Below are 20,877 nucleotides of genomic sequence, written 5' to 3'. Positions count from 1 at the left end.
TGAGCTACACTGCTGTTCTTCACAGCTTCTAGGAATTACATCTTTTTCGGTAGTTTATGGTGGTGCCTAAATATAGTTGTAACTCCAAAGGTTTCAGAACAGGAACTGGAATCCTGAGAATCTTGTGAAAATACTTTCTTATGCCTCATCCCAAATATACTGAATCATCTCTAGTGATAGGACCTGGAAATCTGTACTTTCTTAAAAGGTTCTTCAGGTAAGGTTTGCTGAGGTTTACTACAAATGTACCCTTGATCTGATGCTAATGGTGTATTTAGGGATGAAGGATACACACACTAAATATCTGAGTGCTTTTCAGCTTCCATCTATGCTGAAAAAAATCTGGGAGAATACACACATTTCAATTAGCCCCCAACATCTTGCTTTACAGCTTTAGACCACTAAAGCCCAGTATAGTATAGGAGAGAACACTTCACCAGCATTCAGACTTGGATTCTAATTTTTGTTCTGAAAAAATAGCAACTGACACTGGCATGCCATTTAGCCTCTCCAGTCCTCAATTTCCACTATAGATAATACCTGATGTGTCAGTAAGACAGCTGATGTAACTGTGCCAAACAAGTAGAATCATCCTTCCTTCTCTGTCCTGCTTTGTCCTAGCTTTCAATGTTTGATCTGCCCTAATATTTTCCCGTATGTATTTCTCTATATCAGATGCTAGAGCAATTGCTAGCAAGGAAAGGTAACGACAGACTTTCATTTCCCACTATAGTCTGGCCAACGAATTAAAGGTTTACCTCTCCTTGCTAATCCAATCTACATGGGCCTGATGGAATCATTAAAAGTGCATGCAAGCAGCACTCTGGTTGCCATGTAAGATGGTGTAGCCACTGTTTATTCCTACTATGGAACAGGATATAGATGAAAATCAATAATAAGACACCTCATTTTAGCCAATAGTTTAAATCTTTTCTCCTGTGTCCCTCTTATTCAAGCAACTGAATTACCTGTATACAGTGGAAACATATCTGGTTCCCATTTCAAACTATAGTCCAGATACCAAAAAAGGAGAGTGCCAGAAAAAGAGAGTACAAAGGGAACACGTAGAGAGGCCCAGGCACTTGCTGAAAATTTAGGGGAAGGGGTTGAGATTTCTAAGTGACTGACAAAATCACGTAAGTGAAGACTATAACATTAAAAACCCATTAACAGGAAAGATGAACAAAGTTCTTCTTTTAAAAGTTAAAAGTTTTGGTTCTGGATCCAAGATGGCTGAATAGGAACAGCTCTGGATTGCAGTTTCCAGTGAAAACACAGAGGGTGAGTGATCACCACATTTCCAAACAAATTTTACTGCCCACAGACCAGGAGATTCCCAGATGGAAAAGGGCCACGAGTCTCCAGTGCAGCTGTTTCAGTCAGTGTAGCGGGTCCCCGCATTAAAACTCACACAATTCCGGGCGCCATTTCAACTGGTGACTGGAACGCCTGGGAGACAGAGTCGCCCATTCAACTGGAAAAAAAGGGGCTGAAATGGAGCCAGGTGATCTATCTGGCTTGGCTGGTCCCACTCCCACAAAGACCAGCAGTCTGAAACACTCTGGATTGAGAGTTTCACAGCAAGCATAGCTGGACCCGGGACGGTCCAGCTCTGTGGGGGAAGGGCATCCGCCATTACTGAGGCAGTCCACCACTACCAAGGCAGTCTGCCATTACAGAGACAGTCTGCCATTACTGAGGCAGTTCCAACTATATCCCTATAAACAAAACCGCCAGGAAGTTCACACAGCAGTTGGGCAGAGCCCATGGTAGCTCAGCAACACCTCTGTTGGCAGACTGTGACTAGGCTAACTCCTCACTCAGCAGGGCATCCCTGAAAAAAGGCAGCAGAATGACAGGAACTTATAATAAAGCCCCACCTTCCTGGGACAGAGCACCTGGGAAAAAAAGTGGTTATGAGTTCTGCAGTAGCAGAATTAAACATACCTGCCCAGCAGCTCTGAACAGACCAACATAGCTCACAGCTTAGCACTTGAGCTCCTATAAGGGACAGACTATCTCCTCAAGCAGATCCCCGACCCCTGTATAACCAAAGAGACCCCTCTTAAAGGAGAGCTCAGGCTGACATCTGATGGGTATCCTTCTGAGACAAAGATAACAGAAGAAGAAACAGGCAGCAACCCTTACTGTTCTGCAGCCGCTGCAGGTGATCCCCAGGCAAGCAGGGTCTGGAGTGGACCTCCAGCAGTCCTACAGCAGGGGGGCCTGTTAGAAAGAAAACTAAGAAACAGAAAGAGATACCTTCATCAGCAACAAAAAGGACATCCACTCAGAGACCCCATCTGAAAATCACCAACCACAAAAACCACAGGTAGATAAATCCACAAAGATGGGAAGAAACCAGCACAAAAAGGATGAAAATACCCAAAACCAGAACACCTTTCCTCCTCCAAGGGATCACAACTCCTCACCAGGAAGGGAACAAGGCTGGAGAATGAGTCTGATGAGCTGACAGAAACAGGCTTCAGAAGGTAGGTAATAACAAACTTCTATGAGCTAACAGATCATGTTCTAACCCAATGCAAAGAAACTAAGAAAATTGAAAAAAGGTTTGACAAAATGCTAACGAGAATAAACAACATAGAGAGGAATATAAGTGAATTGATCAAAAGAGACAACATGAGAACTGCTGGAGAGGATGTGGAGAAATAGGAACACTTTTACACTGTTGCTGGGAGTGTAAACTAGTTCAACCATTGTGGAAGACCTAGAAAAAGAAATTCCATTTGACCCAGCAATCCCATTACTGGGTATATATCCAAAGGATTATAAATCGTTCTGTTATAAGGACACATGAGCAGAAAATCAAACACCACATGTTCTAACTCATAGGTGGGAGATGAACAATGAGAACACATGGAAACAGGGAGGGGAGCATCACACACTGGGGTCTGTTGGGGGAAAATAGGGGAGGGACAGCGGGGAGTGGGGAGTTAGGGAGAGATGGCATGGTGAGAAATGCCAGATATAGGTGATGGGGAGGAAGCCAGCAAATCACACTGCCATGTGTGTACCTGTGCAACAATCTTCCATGTCCTTCACATGTACCCTAAAACCTAAAATGCAATAAAAAAAAAAAAAGGACAGATGCACATGTAGGTACATTGCAGCACTGTTTACAGTAGCAAAGACTTGGAACCAACCCAAATGCCCATTGATGTTAGACTGGACAGGGAAAATGTGGCACATATACACCATGGAATACTATGCAGCCATAAAAAATGATGAGTTCGTGTCCTTTGTAGGGACATGGATGAACCTGGAAACCATCATTCTCAGCAAACTGACACAGGGACAGAGAATCAAGCACTGCATGTTCTCACTCATAGGCAGGTGTTGAACAATGAGAACACATGAACACAGGGAGGGGAGCATCACACACTGAGGTCTGTTGCCGGGGGGATTAAGGGAGAGAGAATTGGGGTAGGGAGTTGGGGAGGGATAACATGGGGAGAAATGCCAGATATAGGTGATGGCGAGGGAGGCAGCAAACCACAGTGCCATGTATGTACCTATGCAACAATCCTGCATGTTCTTTACATATACCCCAGAACCTAAAATGTAATTTTATATATATATATATATATATATGCGCACACACACACACACACACATATATATATATATAAATAAAATAAAAAGTTAAAGTTTCTACAAAATAGAAAGGTCACAAGACATATCACAACAATGCAGTGGACCAAGTTTTCTTATTTATTAAAGAACAGAAATAAAGTTTGCTTAAATTCAAAAAAAAACATTAAAACTTAGTTTATCTTTCCACTGAATAAAACTGAGAAAAAATTGGCTTTCATATCATATATTTATTTAAAAAAATAAAATGGGAAATTGACAAAGTTACCACATTATTCTGCATGCTAACAGGATTTCCCAAGCCTGTGAGAGATAACATTTATTGACCAATAAAAAAAAAAAAAAAAAAAAAAAAAAAAGACTTCCTCAACAATGTAGAGATAGGAAACCTTTCAATCCAAATTCAAGGTCTTTATTACTGGTTCCACCTCATAAGCTAGTGGGATGTATCTGTGTCACAAGCAGAACTCCTTAGTAAAGAAAACTTGAGAAGACACTAAACAAGGATGTTACTAACAGATGATTTGTTAAAATTATAAAGCAATCATCTTTTGGCCTGCAAATAGTGAATATCAGAATTCTCCACCACCGGGGATCTAGCTCCCCATCATATTATTATTCTGAGTCCAGGATAATTACAATCACATGGCATTGTTTTCTCCATGCTTTCTTGGCCCAAACCCTGCATGACAACATACAATTTACAGGATGGGATTTGAAATTCCCATTCTCACACAGGATAGTTAGGGAGCGTTACCAATAATAAAGAATAAAAGTTATACAACATTGATTATTATAAATTATATTTGTTCTTATGCACCCCCATTCTCCTTAATATGTTCAGATTCTTTCCTGCAGAAAACATGGTGTTCCTATATAATACCAATTACATCATTAATGATGATTAGGATGAGCTGTAGAGACCTTGATTCTGAAGACATGTATGTGCAGGTGAGACGCAATCTGATTGCAAACACTGACACAGTAGCGGATCAAATCAAAGAAAGAAAAAACCTGGAAATAAAAAGAGACATTCTCAGCACTCGTTTGGGCTAAGTTTCCTGAAAGTAAAGAGGGGTTGAATCTGTTCTCTTTGCAGATTCTCCTTCCACTCTGTACAATAATTCAATTTCCTCACAATTTTTCCTTCACACACAAACTCTTTCTTAGAGGTCAGATGGCAAATATTGTAAGCTTTGTGGGCCGTATTGTGTTTGTCACAGTTGCTTAACTCTGCCACTGCAGCACGAAACCAGCCATAGACAATATATAAATGGATGGCCATAGCTGTGTTTCAATAACTGTATTTACCAAAACAGGCTATGGGCCCACAGGGTGTAGTATGCCAATTCATGCTTTTTTACTCAGTCAGAAATTTGCAATTTATGAGTCCCACCTGATGTAGGCAGGACTAATAAGATTAATGCAAAAATAAAATAAAAGGCTCAAATATAAAGCTACAGAACTCTCACATAGCTCCATTTATGTGGATTTCTGACATTCCAAATCATTACAATTATATGATCTATCTATCATGACTGTCTCATCAAAATAAGAAAACAAGTAAACTTCAAACCCTCAAACCATGAAATAAGACATAGTACAATACCTACCAGGGCAATCCAAAGTACAATATATTCATCAATAAAGCTGTTAAAATACTGGTCCAGAAACAAAAGTGCCGGACCTATGAATGCTGTGTCATGCAAATGCATTTCACTTTTCGTCATGTGTGCAACCTATGAATAAAACAGAATAATGTATGCATTCATATGAGAACAATCGTGAGCTACATAGTAAATTATATTGTGCTCAGATATCAACTTTCAGTAATTATTTAGGAATAGCTGTTGAATTGCCAAAACTAAAAACCCAACAACATGAAATGTGTCTGAGAAAGAAAGGGATATATCATGTCAACTAACTCTACAAAAGATACTTTTACAAGAAGCCTTAATTTGAGTGTCCAGATTGAGACTGAAGAATGTAGATAAACTGAACAACCAAATTAAACAGTATAAAAGGGTGAGAAATTGTACATTTTCCAAGAACTTCCAGTAACTTCAAATTGTAGCTTCACGAAACAGTAAAAATAGTTCCCATGTTGATATCAAGAGATTCTGATTAGAGGAGAGCAAACTCTAGACCCATTTAGGAAGATACAGAATTATGGCCATAAAACCAGAATAAGATGAATGTGAAAAACAAAATAAATAAAAACTCAGGTGCTTACCACAAGCTTATTAGTGATTTTAGCAGATACAAAACCAAATGTCAGTATATAAAGACAGGGATGCTTTTCAAAAAGCTGAACTGCGGATTTTTTGTAGATCATTGCAGCTAATGTAATCACTGATCCAATATGGAGAAAAGGTGAAAGGACACTTGTTCCCTGTACAGAGTGAAGAGAAGAGTTAATAGTATTCAGTACTCATCACATACTACATGGATCTGCTGCAGAATAGTTCAACCCAAACTTTCAGGAACCTCATGATGTCTGACAGGCACAAATTACTTTCATATAGCAATTTCTATAAATCACAAACCAGAAGAGCTAATGAAAAGCAGCAGCATAAATTGAATAGGCACAAACTGAGGAGTTCACTTAAGAGACCAGGCTTATTTTTACAAAGCAGCTCATGCTTTAAAAAACATGTGATTAAGTGTGTTTGTGTATGCATAAAAGTATGCATACATAAGCATATAAATGTGGGTAAGTATATATAAAATTGAAGTTTGGAACATTAGTTTCTTTAAAGGCTAAATATAAATTCTAAATTAAATGATGTTATACATTTGAAATAAAAAACAAAGTGACAACAAAACCAAGTCCTAGAGTAAACGGTGTTGAAAATCTTAATGCATACTTACTGCTATCGTTGATCCATTTTTGCCAACACCACCTGTGAAGATTACACGGAAGTAATTTGTACAGGAAAATATGGTCCCTGCTACAGTACAAAGTGCAGGAAAAATTTTCATTTGAATATTCAGCACTGGAATCTTTAATGGGTAGAGAGAGAAAACAATTAAAACATATACGAACTAAAATAAGAAAACAGTCTAATATTTGATTCATTTTCCCCAAAACTTTCCATTCCCTATTTAAGAAATATGTAAAGTAATAAAAGTTTCCTTTTCATTATAAGCAATACAGCAAGTCTCAAGACATGAGACTATTTAGAAATTAATCTCACTTCTGACATCAACCTTAAAAAAAACTGATTCAACTTTATTAACTTGTGTTACAAGCTAAGTTAGATTCACCTAATGCATCCCAGTGGTCTCCCAACAGTGAACCAGGATGTCTTCTGGCCTTTTAATAAAAGGAGGGTACCTTGCCTTTTTCTTTGTATATGTTTTTTAATTCTATCTCTAAATCTGTAGAACATTCATAATTGTTATGAGGAAGTATCAAGCATAATAGAAATGTTGCAACTAGATATACAAATCTGCAGAGTGTAGAGAATAGAAAATTTATATTCAGAAGAGTTCCCAACTCCAAATTGTTAGGATACAAGCAGGTAGTAAAAGCAGAGGGCAACTAAGAAGGCATTCATATGCAGGAGAAAAAACAGGTCAAGTACATTCAAACAGATTCTACTATTGTGCATCCAAAATTTTAACATTTAAATGTACTTTTCAGAAAAGTGAATAATATATTCATAAAGCATACTGAAAATGCGGATTTATTTACCTGAAGTATGGGAGAGAGAGTGGATTGATATTATGCATTTAATCTTGCAAATACAATATCCATCATTTAAAATGAAATATACTTGTACTGAATTTTAAAAATAATTTAAGAGTCTCTTTTTTTTTCACCCCTCCCTTAGCTTTTTTGGTCTCAATATTTGTCCAATATGGATTGAACAGAAAGCAACAGTAAAATAAATGATGTAGTCTAGTAATAGAAGCAAGATTCCAAAAGCCCCCAATGGTTTAATAAGCCATGAGTTCTTACAATGAAAACTTTTTTTTTTTTTTAATTGAGATAGTCTTGCTCTGTTGCCCAGGCTGAAGTACAGTGGTGTAATCCTCATTTACTGCAACCTCCACCTCCCGGGTTCAAGTGATTCTCCTGCCTCGGCCTCCTGAGTAGCTGGGATTATAGGCGCCTGCCACCATACCTGGCTAACTTTTGTATTTTTAGTAGGCATGGGGTTTCACCATGTTGGCCAACTCTTGACCTCAAGTGATCCACTGGCCTCAGCCTCCCAAAGTGCTGGGATTACAGGTGTGAGCCACCATGCCCAGCCGCAATAAAAACATTTTATATTAGGGCTATTTATACTTTGTAGGGCTGTCACCTGTCTACACTTTGAAAATCAAATAGCAAATGTGGCATTTCCTACTTTTTTGTATATAGAAAACCTCAGTAAGATTAGTAGATCTAAATCGTAATGTTTCATATTTCATTTCTTCAAAACTCTCAAGAGCTCACTTTGTTTGCATAATTCTATTACCTCTTGCAAAAATGCAGCTCTACAAAAATTAAAATAAAATATTCAAGTTTAAGTTGTACTGTAGCAGTATTAAATTTTATAAAATTAAATAGGTCAACCTAAAAGTCAAGTCCTAAACTTTATGGAGTATCCTAAATGGTCATCCTCTATCCCTAAATCTCCAACCCCTACAGTCTAAGTTCAAAACTCGTTTTCAATAACGGAGAAAATCAACAACATGGTTGCTTTGAACTCCAAGATATTTTTCTGCTCTTGTTCAATAAACTAGGGACATTATATTCTCAATCTGATGCACCTGGCTGAAACTCAATACTGTGGCTAGTTTCCTGGTTCTCAGCCTCTCTTACCATCCCTCCGACTTTTGACTCGAGACAAAGGATCACTCTGGCAAAGGGGAAAAGACTATACTTTCCTCAGATTCCAAAAGAAGCAAAGCATTACTCCATTACAGGGGCAGCCCTGTATTAGGGCCAGGGTACTAAATGAATACCATCTTTGTATAATAGTCATCTATGTCATAAATGAACTGAATGAGAGTCATAACTATATTTATACCTTGGTGAAATTGTTTTGGGATCATAAAAACAGCTGCCTTTTGAAAGAATAATAAGCACAAACATTAGAAAAGCCAGAAAAATTAGTACATGGCTTGGATCACAACAAAGTAAGGAAGCAAGCTATTGGCCTAGAAGCAAAGTATCACAGATTCTTAAGGTTTTCATCACTTCTGTCATATATGTTAGCTATATATACCAAAACATAAGCTCCTAAGTATGGGATTTTGTTTGAACTGATTTTATATTCTCTCTAGGGCCCTGGTTACTGTAGGTGTTCAATACACATTTGTTGAATGAAGATTGAGATCTCCTCCCTTTTTTTTTTTTTACTTTCCATGTAGAACTCTGCTTTGGGAGAACATGAAGTAACACCCTGCCCCCACATTAGCAATGAAAAAGAAAGTTATCTATCAAGAAAATACGAGGCAAAGTGAAGGGAAAGCTCGAGTCAAAGGAATTCCGAGCCTCACCAGGTGATCCTTTAAAAATTGGCACTACTTATAAAAAAAACACAAAGTGTTGCCATTCTCATCCCACACTCAAGATCAAGGAGGGTGGCACATTCTGTCTTTCCCCGAGGTCACAAAGGATGGGGACATTCTGTCTTTCCCAACCTTTTTCTTTCTGTCATCATCTTGGAACTCATCAAAGGTGGCCAAAGTGCATCCGCGCTTTAGAAATAGCCAAAGAGCTATACCAAAGACATCTTTATGTCAGGCCTGCTTGAAGTTTCAATAGTCTTCAAGAGTTGGGAAGAGTAAGATTTCCTTTGGGTCATGGTGTCTGTCCTATAGCCAGGAGAAAACTCTCCAGACTCATACCACAAAGGTATGCATCCAAATAACAATGTAATATAATTCACTTTTAAAAAGGTTGGAGATTAAAAAAAAGAAAATCTTAAAATTATCAGTATCTTTACCATATTACAATGGTCAAGTTTTGGTTCAACAGTTTGTATTAATGCAGAATATCAGTTAGTAAACTTTGACTAGTTTTCTTATAAGCATGATAAAATGTTCTTATAGGCTTTGTAAATTAGAGCAGAAATAAAAAGTATCATTTTGAGATTAGACACTTTCTTCCAAAGAATGTGGGAACACCTGTTTGTCAATCATTTTAATGTAAATGAATTCCACCAAAATACAGCAAGTGTTAACATAATTACAGTGTCCACCAAGGAAAATGAACATATCAGATTTATTTAAGTGTAAAGGCATTTTAAAGTCTTATAGTTCAAGAATAAGATATAATCAATTTATACTACATAGTCTTTGGTCTGACCAAATGAATCCTGAAACTGTAGTAACACTCACCTAGTTGCCTTAACTGAATTCCAGAAAGTCCCTTGTGGCTTAATATAATTTGATCAATTACCACATTTAAAAGAATCAAACATAACCATGAGTTGGTTATATGTAAGTCTCTTCCAAAGTAAGAACATATTCTTTTTCTTTTTTTGAAGAGTGATATGATAGAAGATAGTTCCAAGACATTCTAGAAGGAATGTCTTTTGGGGAAGCAACAAACAAAAAATATGCTTTTTGTTTCTTGCAAAGTATAAAACAAGCACTGACTTTTAGGCATGAAGACAATTTCTTTCCTTTGGAAAGAAAAGGGAAAACAACAACAACAACAACATTAACTATAACCTTTGGTAAAAACTTACCTCTTTGGGGAAAAAAACTGGCAAAGAATAGGTACTCCATATGTAATAGATGCAAATTACTTACCTTTACAAAATAGCTGATCTTCTGGAATCAGCCTTAATGAAGACATTTGCACTGTTTTTATTTATTCTGACCATAAACTTGCTTTCTAAATGTCAGTAAAAGCCTTTTAATTTAATGAGGATTTGGAAAGGAATTTCCATTTTATGGCCTCCATCTTAGAAGAGATGTAAATTTCATACCTGAGCCCTAGGTAAATATCGTTTCTCCATTTGGCACACAAGTAAATGAGAGCTCAATATGTAGTAATTGTTCCTTTACTAATGTAATGCGATTCAAAACAGCATATTTGGTAATCAACCCATAATACTAAGTAAAAAGAAAAAAACAATATAGCGATCTGAGGTCAATTATGGGAATCTGTTTTAGGAGTTGATAAAAAAGAAAAAAACAGAATATTTCACTAAGTCTCCAAATACAGTACCAGAGAAGTCAGGTTGTTCCCTTTTAGTTTAAAGATGCTAACAGTGGGACCAATGTGCTAACAACAGGATGAAGGGACAGGGGGAGAATCTGTTTTCCTGATGAAACCTAAGCTCACTAATCCTGGAATTAGATTGCTAGGTTACTGGGTCTAGGAACTCCATTTCAGTTGTGAATCTGAGACTTCCTCAGATAATAGGATGGTTACGTTAATTACAAAATAGAACAAAACATTTGATCTTTATAAAAGAAAAAAATTATGTAGACTATGTACATGTGTAGATTATATGTGTAAATCCTAATAGAAAAAGGTAAAAACTATACTTGAAGCAATTTACTATCAGGCATCATCTAAGAAATAAGGATATGTGTATAATGTGTACAGACAACTTCATTTACAATGTTTTATGCATTTCCATATTTATAAAAAATAATTAGGCACACATGTTGAGCATCCCTAATCTGAAAATCTGAAATCTAAAATGTTACAAATTCTAAAACTTGAGTGCCAATGTGACACCACAAGTGGAAAATTCCACATTTGATCTTATGTGACAGGTCGAAGTCAAAAGGTAGGTGCACAAAAGTTTATTCGGCATCTCCAAGGGAAAAATGACCCTCCCAGCTCCCTTCAGCTGTGATCTGTTTTTTTTCGCACAGACCCATGTCCTATCACGTAAGTATATCCACAAAGGTTAATAAAATGGCATTGTGCAGGCTGGACAATACAACAACAGGTTCTCCACAACGCCTGACATGGGGCCAAGAACCAAGTGCATTACTGCTTTTTAATTTTGTTTTTGTTTTTTGCTTATTCTCTGCTTTGTGGTGTAAAGATATTGTTGAAAATGTCAAAAAGTCCTGCAGATATTTTTTGGTTAACAGTGATAACACACAGGTATTCTGGTGATGCTACTGTGCCACTTCGCTACCCTGAACACATTATCTCTTCACTGTACTAATGAGATGTCTTATTTTTTTGCTGAATATATCTATGTGTGAATAAGTATTAGAAAATGATTGTTGAACAGTAGTATGTAAATTCAGAGTTAGTGATGCCAAACCACAGATTATCCACATGGGTGCCTGAGATAGAAATGCTTTTGCTTTCTGATGGTTCAAAACATACAAACTTTGTTTCATGCAGAAATTTATTTAAAATATTGTATAAAATTACCTTTAGGCAATGCGTATAAGGTGTATATGAAAATAAATTTCATGTTTGGACTTGGTATCTCAAGATACCAAGATATCTCATTATGTATATGCAAATATTGTAAAATCTGAAAACATCTGAAATCTGAAATACTGGTCCTAAGAATTTTAGACAAGGGATACTTACCCTGTATAAACCAAACACCGACTTGTTTTCCAGTAATCAAGCCAGAAATACTGCTTTTTGGATATTGATCTAGTGAAACTTTACGTACAAGATATTATAAATAATTTTGGGGGGAAAATTTTGGTATACAAGGCTTATAAAAATAATAATCAATGTAGTCAAGGGATATAAAAACTTTAAGTTGGAACGGGATAAGCTTTGGGCTTTATGATCTGGTTTCAGGACAACAAAAACTATTTTTTCCTTCCTATGAGGGAAAATTTTTATTAAAAAAAAACCTAATCTACTGAAGAGTAAAAGTAATAAATTTCATATTTCCTACACATTAGTCTCAAAAGGCAATAGGGCCTCTATATTGAAATCTAAGATATATAAATAAATGGTATTATGTACATACTGAATAGTTTCAGAATTTTTCCAGCTGACTGTGGATTATTTTTATTCCTTCATCTCCTCGCCCCTCATAGTCTCACCTTCCCAACAAAAAGATACTTAACAATTTATTTCTAGCAATAAATACTTCGGGCAGTGTATCAATTACACTTCCTCAAGTACCTAATTTGCCATCCTAAAGTGAGTTAGGTAAGGAGAAAATGTTGCTCAGTAAATTTCCCTTATACTTTATTTTTTTTTTTGAGACGGAGTTTCGCTCTTGTTACCCAGGCTGGAGTGCAATGGCGCGATCTCGGCTCACCGCAACCTCCGCCTCCTGGGCTCAGGCAATTCCCCTGCCTCAGCCTCCTGAGTAGCTGGGATTACAGGCACGCGCCACCATGCCCAGCTAATTTTTTGTATTTTTAGTAGAGACAGGGTTTCACCGTGTTGACCAGGATGGTCTCGATCTCTTGACCTCGTGATCCACCCGCCTCGGCCTCCCAAAGTGCTGGGATTACAGGCGTGAGCCACCGCGCCCGGCTATACTTTAAAATTAATCTGATTTTTAAGAATTACATTAATTTAGGCCTAGCAAATTATTTTTTAGGTAAGATTTCACCAAATGAATGATAAATACTATATTTTGAAGGGGTGATGGTAGTGACTGAGAGTTAACTAATGACCAGGGGAGTACAAACTATGACAACCCAAATATGAAAGAATATATTAAACCTGTAAGAGCAGCAACAACTTTTATCGAGTCCTTATTACTTGATAGGCACTATTCTAAGTGCTTTACACAATATATTAACTCATTTAATGCACAAAATAACTTTATTAGATAGGTACTATTAATGACTTCATTTTACAGAGGAGGAAACTAAGCCAGAGAAAGTTATACGACACATTAAGTTCACACAGTTGGCAGTGGAGCCTGGGTCAAATGCAGAGTCTGGTTCCAGAGCTTGTGTTCTTGGCCCCCATATTTTACTCCCTACCTCAGAGGTTTGTGGAAAAGAATCTGTTTTTGTAGAAGTGACTACATTTCAGGTAGACCTGGAAATCAAGGTCCAACCTTGTTCAAACAATCCCATGGCACTGATTTCATTCAACAGGCATTATCCTGTTTTGGAGCCAGAGTTAATTTACAATCTTATATTTGTTATTCAGTTTTAAGTATATGACAGACAAACTAGTAGACTCATGTAGTTAAGAAACAGAATAAAAGGTCTAATTTAATCTTGTCAAAATAAATTTTGAGTATCAAGCAGATACTTGTTATATTATCTGCTGTTTCCTCATCTGTAAAATGGGATGACAATACTAATTCAGATTCTCAATGGCCTTTACAAATAACAGCTCTGGAATAGTTTTAAAGTTCCACTTAACTCCAAGTAGTAAAATATACGATGCTCTAAAGATAAGTTGGGTTCTAACACTGCTATGACTTTTCGTGTTCAGAAAAAATAAAAGAATTGCACACATTACCCTTTAACTGGATTATCCCATATTAGAAAACACAAGCAAAAGAGAACATGCATTACATGGGATATATAATGTGAACAAAGTTACCATAGATTGCCAAAAAGGTGGTCCTCCAATCACTGCCAGCAAATGCATGATTATTATGAAGATTTGCACTTCAGTCACATCAATTCTGATTAGGTACAAAAAGCCAAAAGAGCAGAATTACTCACAGCAATTTTAAGTTAATCACTTGCAAGCTTAGCAGCATTCCTCTATCATGCACAATAGAAAAAAAAATCTCAAATATTGAGGAAAGGGGAAAAGGAGGTGTCAAAAATTTGTTATGAGCAAAATCATATAAAATCCAAAGCCTTTCAATTTAGTTTGATGAATTTCAAAGAGCAATAAAAACCCCTCCTTTCCAAAGGAAATTTCTGACTCACTGAAGTTGGCTTGAAACCATAGGTTAACCTTTCCCACCAAAAAAAAAAAAAAAAAAAACTTACCAAAAAAAAAAAAAAAAAAAAAAAAAAGAAAAGAAAAATTGAGGAGGTACTAAATTTTGAGTATGAAGCAGAGAATTACATTGCACTGCTATAAAATATGAAATCTTGAAATAAGTGCTTTGTAGTATCAGATGAAATAAATGGTGAGCTTTAACTAAAGTAACATAAACAACTGAGACCTTGTAAAACTTACTGCTCTTTAGATATATTCATTTAATGTCTGCCATTGTATAGGTGTGAAAAAAAAATCTCATCCAATTCTCAAATTCTTATTCTTACTAGGTTAACTACTCTAAGACTTCTGCAAAGAAGATACTGAAAGCAGCCAAGAATTAGCTTTGGAATTACTGAAAATAATTTTGCAGTCAAGAAGAGACAAACCTCATGCAAAAACAGGGCAGCAGAAATTAGAAGCCTGAAAGTGTGAAAAAAAGAACACGGGCAAAAAGATCGAGAAGCAAAATGTACGCTGGTTTTTCTTTCCTTCGTCAGTTAGCACTTTCTACAATTTTGTGATTATCATTCTTAGATTATTGGATTCAAATGCTTTCTAATGTTGAGAACTTACCCTACAGATATGCTTGCACAAAGTGACGTTTGTACAAGATTATTCACTACAGATTTATAATAGCATAATTTAAAAAAATTCCCTCAGAGGGAGTAGTTACATAAATTATGGTACTTCCATAAAATAGAATTCTTGCAGCTTTTAAAAGGAGTAGGGCAGCTCTCTATATACTGATATAAAAGTAGCAAAGATATAGTAAGTGAAAAAAAGTTGCAGAATGTGCACAGACGCTATTTTTTTGTGTAAAAAAGAGACAAATAATATTCCACTTTTATTTTTGCCAATAACTGCATAACAAATTTCTGGAAGGATACATTACAAACTAAGAATAAGGGGTACCTATTGAGGAGTACGGTATGGGAACTAGGGAGCTAGGAGATAAGAATGAGGAGACTTTTCGCTGTATATTTTTCTATAATGCTAGTTTTTCAACAACATGAGTAATTTATCTATTAAAAGTAGTTAGTCTAAGAAAAGTAGATAACAGCAAAGGGATTCAATTCCCAGAACAGAGCCCCCATTTCTAAAAATATATAAAGCAGATAATCTGTAATGTGAGTTTAAGATACATAAGCTGTCATGCTGTGATAAATAACTGGGTTGAAACTAGTCTCTTGCAACTAAAAAACGCGGGTCTTTGTTTGCCCAAGAATGTTTTTTAAACAGAAGCTTATTTAGCTGCAAACATATAGTGATGTAGTTATCTTGATATACACATTAATTTTAAAAAATGGACTGAATTAGGCTAAAAATAATCTGTAGAGCTGACCTGGTGAGTGGTGTTGCCAATAAGGGGAATTACACACAGTAGCAGATTCAGGAGACTAAGCAGGTAGGTATCAAAGATGATCGATTCTGTCTTGGGTGGAGGAGGGTAGACATCTTAGAACATTTTGCTGGATATATGAAGTAGCCTTTTGGAAGGGGAAGGGCCAGAAGTATAAAATTACAAAATAAAAATGGAGGGAACCTCATGCAATTAATCTTTGTACCATGGATGAATATAAAAGAGAATAGGAAACATGAAAGATCTTTACGAAGTCTCAAATTGGGATTCTTAGGGCAACTTTTATAGAATAGCCATTTGAAACTTTCAAAGACAGAATTTTCTTAACCATTCTAATGCCTTACTGTTATGAAGAGAGGGCCAGGGAAAACTTACTTACCAGTTGGTAGTTAGTTAAGAATATATTTTCTTATTTGCTTATCTGATTTAGAAGAATACTCTGAACACCAGGACGAGAATCTTCTGCTCTGAATCATGAGAACTGCCTATCATCACTCCTGGAAGTGTGGTTCTACTCTTGACTGTCAGTGAAAAGGGTGCATGCAGTGCAAAGTCATTCCCAGGGATGGGAACTAAAGCCAGCTAAGAGGGACAGGTGGCAGAAATGATAAACAAGAGTATATGATTCTGTTTAGAAGAGAGCTAGTTACATGACAATCCATTCTTCCACCTTTCCACTAAGAAGTCTCTCAGTATGAGCTCAATTTACACTAACAATACTAGAAAGAGGCTCATTTTAATCTTTTAGGCCATACAGGAAACACACAGTTATTTAGAGGACAGAATATTATATAAAGGCAGGAATTTGGCATGTCTGTAATCACTTCCTTTTTATTGTTATTACTATTTTAAAAATGGAGAATCATCAGTGGTAATATTCTCAAGTGTTGGGACTATTCCTCAAAACCAAAACTAAGAAACTGACCACTGCTAACATACCAAGAAAAAAATAACAAAAAAAGAAACCAGAAAACCCTTTAAGACACATGGGGTATGTGGTCAAAGAACAATCAAACACCAGTGACTTTTTTAACAAAACATATGGGAAAACAAATCTCTTACGTGTAGCATTAGATTTCTACAGCTTAAAATTATAGAGGGAGAAAATTAAATGGTATCAACCACAATTTTCTATACCTATAAAGGTATATGAACATCTTAACTGGTGCTGTTTTAAAGTAATTTCCTGGCCAGGCGCGGTGGCTCATACCTCCTAGCACTTTGGGAGGCCAACGCAGGTGGATCACCTGAGGTTGGGAGTTCGAGACCAGACTGACCAACATGAAGAAACACCACCTCTAGTAAAAATACAAAATTGGCTGGGCGTGGTGGCACATGCATGTAATCCCAGCTACTTGGAAAGCTGAGGCAGGAGAATCACTTAAACTCGGGAGGTGGAAGCTGTGGTGAGCCAAGATTGTGCCATTGCACTCCAGCCTGGGCAACAAGAACAAACCTCAGTCTCAAAATAATAATAATAATGATGATAATAATAATTTCCCATTTCTACTTTAATACAGGTTGTCAAAAGACAAAAAAGAATTCTAATTACTGGGGATAACCCATAATAAATATTCTCATCACGACACACTTAAATTACTATGACAAGCCAGAAACAAACACTGTTCTGATGGCTGTCACAAAAAAATAAATAATAAGCAAACCATTCATCTGATGGGGAAGCTACAAATCTGACAGTCTGAGGTCAAAATAACCTTCAACGCCCATAATAAATTAGGCCAATCATTCCTTACAACACCGGAATGGTTTACTGATTAAAAGAGATAAAGTGTACCAAATGAATATGAATAATTTAAACTTTTAAACAAGGGAACAGAGTATCTCTTTAGTCGGAGTGACTACCTGAGGTCTTCTTCACTACAAAAAGCTTAGGAAACTCCCTGATCAAGGCAGTTTTTACACCAGAAGTACAAAATAGCTTTTCAAAAGGAGTAGAACAACTTCAAAGTAAGTTAACTAACTATGAAAAATTTTCTATTTTGAAAGTTTCCATTTTTGTTTATCAGTGTTCCGAGAAATATCTGACAAATGCATTTGGTTTGAATTCCAGAAGTCAGTTTTAATTGAGGAATGTGAAGAGATTTAAATGGTATTCTGTGAAAGCTAAGCACATTAATCATCTTTCCCACAAATTTTTAATGTCTTTTCCCTCTAAAATCAGGAACAATCTAATTTATTGTTCTTCTAGATGTGCCATATGCATTTCAAAGAGATACCTGCAGTTATTTTGTAAACATAAGTATTTTTGTTAAACTATAAATAATAAATATAATTGTGTTGTAATTTGGCAACACAATTGTTTGTATTAGTTAACACAGAATATGCAGTAGGGATAAATTCACAATGTCAAAGAATCCCCGATTTATACAATTCGACCTGTGAGCTATTGTTAAAAAGGATTTTGTTTAAAAAAAGCCATCTATTTGAAGATACCTAGATTCCTACTCAAGGATTAGACCGCTATTAGCTCCAGATTTGTAATTATCTGTAAATGGATCTGAAGCTCTAGGTAACTTATGGATAACCAGAGCATGGCATTTATTATAGACACTACTGGAAATACCATAGGTGGGGTGAACTATTGGTGGACTGAAATAAAGATTAGCCTAGAAATTCAATACACTGACTTTGAATATTTTACTTTCTACCCTTGATAAGGGACAAACTGGACACAGTAAGCTTAATGTTAAATAACATTAATCATACAGCTGAGCAATAACTTGGAAGTATTTTTAATTCAAATGTTATAGATTGGGAAAACAGCCAACAAGACATGTCTATTTTTAAAATAAGCTTAATTACTAAAAACATATTACCTACCACATGAATGATTATATGGATCTTCAGACTTTCTGAGAAGACTAAAAGGAAAAGCCCATTGAATAACTCTGAGTAAGAGAAAAATATAGCCAAAGGCTAGAATAGAACAAGTCCTCTATTATAAAAAGAACTAGAGTATAGGTCTCAAATTTAAGGGGCAGTCTATCTTTATCACCTTTGAAAACAGTAAGATCCGAAAGGAGAATCCTCTCACAATCTTTGAGTTAAATAAAGGTATCATGAACTTATTCTTTCTCTCTAACTGGCACAATAAAAAATTTGCCAACTATTGGGAGTCAGTTAACACAGGTCTTAATATAACAGTAACACAGACTTACTATATGCTTAGCACTGTAGTAAGCATATTACATTCTTAACGCTTTTAATCTTCACAACTACCCTCGGTGGTAGGAAATATCACCATTTTGTAGATAAGGAAATTTAGAAAGGTCAAGTGACTTTTCCAAGGTTACAGAAAAAATAAGAGGTACAACCTTGAAGAGAAATCAGAGTGTTGTTCCTATGCAGTGCTAAAACTCTTTTAATTTTCAGTCTATCAACTCACTGGGGCAAACATATGTCCTAAGTTTTCAACTTTGCTAATGCTAAGATGTCTCCATATTTCAGGATGTTGCTTCTGTATTCTAATACATTTTTACAAAAAATGCTAGAATACAACAGGAAATAGCTTATGGATAGATTACATGCTAATAAATCAAATTAATTTAGAAACAAATCATTAGGATAATTCTTTCTGAAGTTTTTTTTTTTTCCAAACTTCATTAAAAAAATTTCATTTTAATTATCAAATCAGTTTAAGCAATAAGTATTAAAAGCAAAAGAAAACCTCTGCAAGTTAGCAACTGGCAAAAGAAAAGACAGTATATATGGAGAAAACATTTTGAAAATATTTTTATGATGTTAAAATGCATTAGTTTCCATAAATATTTTAACAGAAAGGGATCTATAAATATAGGATACTTTGTTATCATAGACAAACAAGGTGAAAGTAGATACAGTCAATATTCAGACTGTTAATTTCATTAAGAACACTGGTAGAATAGACCTTTGCTGAATATAATCAACAATAATAAAAAATGAGCTACCAAAAATTATAAATCTAGACAGCTACAATGAGCATAAAGCTACAGGTCTTTGGAGAAAGTACCAGAAGACAGTATAAGGGTAAAGGAGGGCTAAATATATACGTCAGTTGGCCCTCTGTATCTGTAGGTTCTGCATCCATGAATTACACCAACCACGAATCAAAAATATTAATTAAAAAAAGCTGTGTCTGTACTGAACATGTACAGACATTTTCCTTGTCATTATTCCCTAAACATTACAGTATAACAACTATTTACTTGGCACTTACATTGTGTGAGGTATAAATAACATAGAATGACTTATATACAAATACTACATCATCTTATATCAGTAACTTGAGCATTCCTGGATTCTGGTATTTGCAGGAGATTTTGGAACCAATTCCCCACAGATACAGAGGGACACCTGTATTCTCCACATTTCAAAGTTATTTTGAAAAAAGATGCAGAATATCCCTTACTATGACTTTGTCCTCAAGGCCATCATTACTGCCACTGAATAACTAGATTTACAACACTGCAATTTACTTCTCAGAAAGAACTCGGCCAACAAGGAATTAACTATTTCTATATTATTGAAGCAATATTAAAATGTTTACAATTCTTTTTTTCCAGGACAAGAGATCTAATGTAGGAAACCTAATGCACCCTTGCATTATTATCTGTCAGGTTTTCATATGAACAGTTCCCCAACATTTTCTGAACTGCCAAATAAGTTTAATCTAAGCTCTATTTTTTCTTATGCTAAAGTGTGAATGATTCTGGAATATCTTACTGGAAAAACATTTCCTAATATGGCTTTTAAAAGTCATAAAGTGAAAATTGGCGTTGTAAGAAGAAAAAGAAGGGTGAATGCACTGGCTCATGCCTGTAGCTCCCGTATTTGGAAGGCTGAGGTGGCAATACTGCTTGAGGCCAGGAGTTCAAGACCATCCTAGGCAACATACAAAAAAATTAAAAAATTAGCCAGGTGTGACAGTGCACCTGTAATCCTGTCTACTCAGAAAGGTGAGGTAGGAAGAGTGCTTCAAGGCAGCAGTGAGCTATGACTGTGCCACTGCACCCCTGCCTGGGTAACAGAGTGAGACCAGGTCTCAATT

At 36.0% G+C, this 20,877-nt stretch overlaps 1 protein-coding gene across 7 annotated transcripts in view; it reads right to left on the bottom strand.

Moving 5' to 3' along the window:
- Positions 1-3,822: 3,822 nt before the first annotated feature.
- CEPT1 (choline/ethanolamine phosphotransferase 1) overlaps positions 3,823-20,877 on the bottom strand; it is a 46,877-nt gene continuing 29,822 nt past the window's right edge. For 6 of the 7 annotated variants that reach the window (XR_005195572.1, XM_017499339.2, XM_017499338.2 and 3 more), the window contains 5 exons: positions 14,075-14,159; positions 6,484-6,615; positions 5,846-6,004; positions 5,226-5,351; positions 3,823-4,626 (listed from right to left, as the gene is read on the bottom strand). Coding sequence is in view for 6 of the 7 variants with exons in the window: in XM_017499339.2 (XP_017354828.1) it covers positions 4,507-4,626; positions 5,226-5,351; positions 5,846-6,004; positions 6,484-6,615; positions 14,075-14,159 (622 nt within the window). In the remaining variant the exon portion in view is untranslated. The remainder of the gene's footprint in view (positions 4,627-5,225; positions 5,352-5,845; positions 6,005-6,483; positions 6,616-14,074; positions 14,160-20,877) is intronic. The other variant, XM_017499340.1, reaches the window with a different exon arrangement.

The sequence above is a fragment of the Cebus imitator genome, unplaced genomic scaffold (assembly GCF_001604975.1).
Source record: "Cebus imitator isolate Cc_AM_T3 unplaced genomic scaffold, Cebus_imitator-1.0 Scaffold256, whole genome shotgun sequence".
Lineage (NCBI taxonomy): Eukaryota > Metazoa > Chordata > Mammalia > Primates > Cebidae > Cebus > Cebus imitator.
The sequence above is the reverse complement of the archived record's forward strand: the minus strand, read 5'-3'. Positions and strand labels throughout refer to the sequence as shown.